The sequence below is a fragment of the Oncorhynchus clarkii genome, chromosome 16 (assembly GCF_045791955.1).
Source record: "Oncorhynchus clarkii lewisi isolate Uvic-CL-2024 chromosome 16, UVic_Ocla_1.0, whole genome shotgun sequence".
Classification (NCBI taxonomy): domain Eukaryota; kingdom Metazoa; phylum Chordata; class Actinopteri; order Salmoniformes; family Salmonidae; genus Oncorhynchus; species Oncorhynchus clarkii.
Window position 1 is genome coordinate 15,454,698 of NC_092162.1, and position 3,244 is coordinate 15,457,941.

The 3,244-nt window shown below is 43.4% G+C and overlaps 1 protein-coding gene across 1 annotated transcript; it reads right to left on the reverse strand.

Annotated features, from left to right (window-relative positions):
- Window positions 1-754: 754 nt before the first annotated feature.
- Window positions 755-2,241, reverse strand: LOC139367467 (dexamethasone-induced Ras-related protein 1-like). Its single transcript, XM_071105680.1, has 2 exons — window positions 1,847-2,241; window positions 755-1,634 (listed from the first exon to the last, which is right to left on the reverse strand). The coding sequence occupies exons 1-2, from the start codon at window positions 2,118-2,120 to the stop codon at window positions 1,108-1,110; spliced, it is 801 nt and encodes a 266-aa protein (XP_070961781.1). The 5' UTR covers window positions 2,121-2,241; the 3' UTR covers window positions 755-1,107.
- Between the last annotated feature and the right edge of the window lie 1,003 nt (window positions 2,242-3,244).

Sequence of the window (3,244 nt, forward strand, 5' to 3'; positions counted from 1 at the left end):
TGGTGTGTCCAGATCAGTGTGGAAGAACTTGACTGGCCTGAACAGAGCCCTGATCTCAACCCCACCGAACACCTTCGGAATGAATTGGAACACTGACTGCGAGCCAGGCCAAATCGCTGAACATTAGTGCCTGACCTCATTAATGCTCTTGTGGCTGAATGGAAGCAAGTCCCAGCAGCAATGTTCCAACATCTAGTGGAAAGCCTTCCCAGAAGAACGGAGGCTGTTATAGCAACAAAGGGGGGGACCAACTCCATATTAATGCCCATGATTTTGGGATGAGATGCTCGACTTTTGGCCATGTAGTGTATGTGTATGTTCCATCACTGGGTAGTTATAGTTCTGACATCAATTAGGCTGCATTCTATATCAATCACTAAACATGTGGTGTGGTAGGGGACCATTTGGCTAGCAATTGTCTTACTGCAGCTACATCATTAATTCATGCTTTGATGTTTAGTCTAAGTAGTTTCCCTGGATCTCTAGGCCTACTGCTTAGGTAGGTGTATGGAGTGATGAGTGAAGTGTGGGCCATTTCAAAACACTTGTAAGAGAAGAAAAACATGAAGAAACAGAAGATTCAGATTATGTGTATTTTTTAAATATTTTTTTTAATTTTTTTTGCAAAAGTTGACTGACACAAAATATACATTCACAATATTAAATGTTTCAGGTTGCAACAATCAAGTATTAATTATCTGTTATAAAATGTGTTACAAAATGTAAAACTATTCTCAACATTGCACATGCCAGAAGTCTCTTTTCTCGCCTGTCTGTAAAGGCTGATGTCAAAACAATACATTTTACGCATTTGTGAAGAATATCACAATATTTTAAGCCACATCACAAAAGGCTCTTAACAGAACAAAGTAACATCCTTAAAAGTCTCGTGGACATGCGCTTCCACGTGTGCGGAGTGTCTGAATCTAGTCAGTGTCATTGCGCCCGGAGCACATCCGCTCTCGGCATCGCTGTCTCAAGTGTCCTCACTACGGAGCGACGGTAAGCGGCATGGGCAGCCTTGCGCGCCCAAGCCCCGTCTGTCAGGTGCATCACAAATGAAGCACACCCTTTTTGGTTTCAATATCTATAAGATTAATCTCAGTCTTAACTGATAGTACATCTCTCTTTATCCTTTCCCTGTCCGCCGATCGCCTTCTCCTTTATGTACATCAAATCACTGTGGACGCTCGGGCGCCGGGCGAATGGTGCCACGATGCCGTAGGCGTCTCCATTGTCCTTCTTGTTCTTGTTTTTCAGGGACTTACTGCGAAGCATGTCGCAGTACTGCACCGAGACCTTACGGTGGAGGTCCGGGCTCATCTCATTGGGCAGCTTGGCCATGGTGAATAGGGTCTGGAACATTTGATCCACGTTGGTGTTGCGCTTGGCTGAGATCTCAAAGTATGCGCACTGCTCGTCTCCCGCCACCAACTGCTCAATCTCTTCCTTCTGCACCTCCCGGTAAAACTCCCGGTCGCCCTTGTTTCCGCAGATAACAAGAGGAACGTCAATGTTCTCCTTTGTCTTGTTTTTCAGGCACGACTTGGTCTCAATTATCTGTTGCTTGAGCCTCTGCACCTCCTGGAAAGAGTCTCTGTTGTCTAAGCTGAAGACCAGGATAAAGACATCACCTGAAGGGAAACAAGAGGAGCAACGCATTTAGTATCTTAGCTTCTAAGAAACACATTGACATAGGCTACAGTATTTACATGCGTAATGGCACCAGTGGCGCGTTGTGCAGCCAATGCAAAATGCGCGCACAGTACATACAAAAATGCACGACTACAGATTGCTATTGGACATGTACTCTTTGAGTCGCATTAACTAGAGATGGAATATTTACCTGTCAGTATGGATAGTCTCCTCATTGCAGGGAACGGGTGGTTGCCTGAGGTATCCAATATGTCCAGTTGGTATACATCTCCCTTAATGCTATACAGTTTCCTGTGAAAGTCCTCGATGGTCGGCGTGTACTGCTCCTCATCGAATCTTCCGTTCAGAAACCGGGACACGATGGCTGTTTTGCCCACCTTGGTGGATCCCAAAATCACCATCCTGCAGCAATTCTTTGCCGGGATATCGAAATCGTTCTCTGAAGGAGACATTTTCTTGATCATGATTCTAAAGTAGCCTAAATAGTTGCCTAGAGTGAGTCAAATGTGTTCGGACACTTCGTTTCGTTTGATAGATTCAGCCAAAGTTGGATTTAACAGTAGGCTACCGTTCAATAGTTCTTAGTGTGCTCTGTTGCGTCTGTCTGAACTACAGTGAGCGCCTGATATTTAAGGTGAAAGCGGAGCCCTCCCTCTCCCGACGTCACGGGTTTCAGTGCTCCATTGAGCAGAATGTAAAATAGGTGCCCACTGATGCATCAGTCAGTTCCAGTCTGAGACTGAGAACGGCTGACCAACTAACTACCCTGGGGACTGGGACAGCAAAGCATTGTAGCTTAAAGCACATGAGAAGACGGAGATAAACAAAGCATTGACTCGACTTTGACAGTTGGGCATCCGCATATTTATCTTCATCTATTGTTAGTAATATTGTGCGTAATGCCTGCTTTCTGCAATATTACATTGTTAATAAATTACACCATTTCCGTCATTTAGACTACTCTGGGACATTCTGTTTGGAATGATGATGGACCTTGGACAACTTTAGTAATAGTAAATCTACAGAACGGAAGTAAGGACTTGTGACTCAAAATAACACTCTCCATACCAGCCAATTCCTATGCGTCAGAGCAGTGGGCCTACACAATCTGTCCTTTTACTATTTAACTGTGTCAGATCGTTTGTTTGATTAAAAGGAAAACTGCCCATGCACATTCAGACAGGTGGAAATAAAATTGCCATTCTAGACATGAACTAATTTAATTCAAGTGTAACAAAATGTAGCCTTGTATTATTCAACAGTGCACTTAGTTGATTCCTATTAAGCTAACACGAATACGTTTAGCAGTCTATGGATAAGGTATGACAGCAATCCATGCTTTGGTTTTGTTTACCTGGGCACTGTTTCAATTGCTAACTGCTTATTGGCATTTATGGCACAAATCCAATGCAAGTCAATGGTACCTATATTAGTATTTTTGCACTTCATGCCCAATCAATTCTAAAGTATCTATAAATTAGTAGTTCTTAATTCAAGGCCTGTCAAAAAAGTGTTGTTGTGCACGAAGAACATGTGTATTTACAAAGCCTACCACAAGGGGGCACTCATGTTATGACCCATACATGTG

Excerpts from the sequence above, each read along its gene's own strand:
- LOC139367467 (XM_071105680.1), bottom strand. The coding sequence starts at position 2,120 with ATGATCAAGAAAATGTCTCCTTCAGAGAACGATTTCGATATCCCGGCA. Across the intron at positions 1,635-1,846 it reads GAGACTATCCATACTGACAG|GTGATGTCTTTATCCTGGTC; the intron begins GTAAATATTCCA and ends GTTTCCCTTCAG.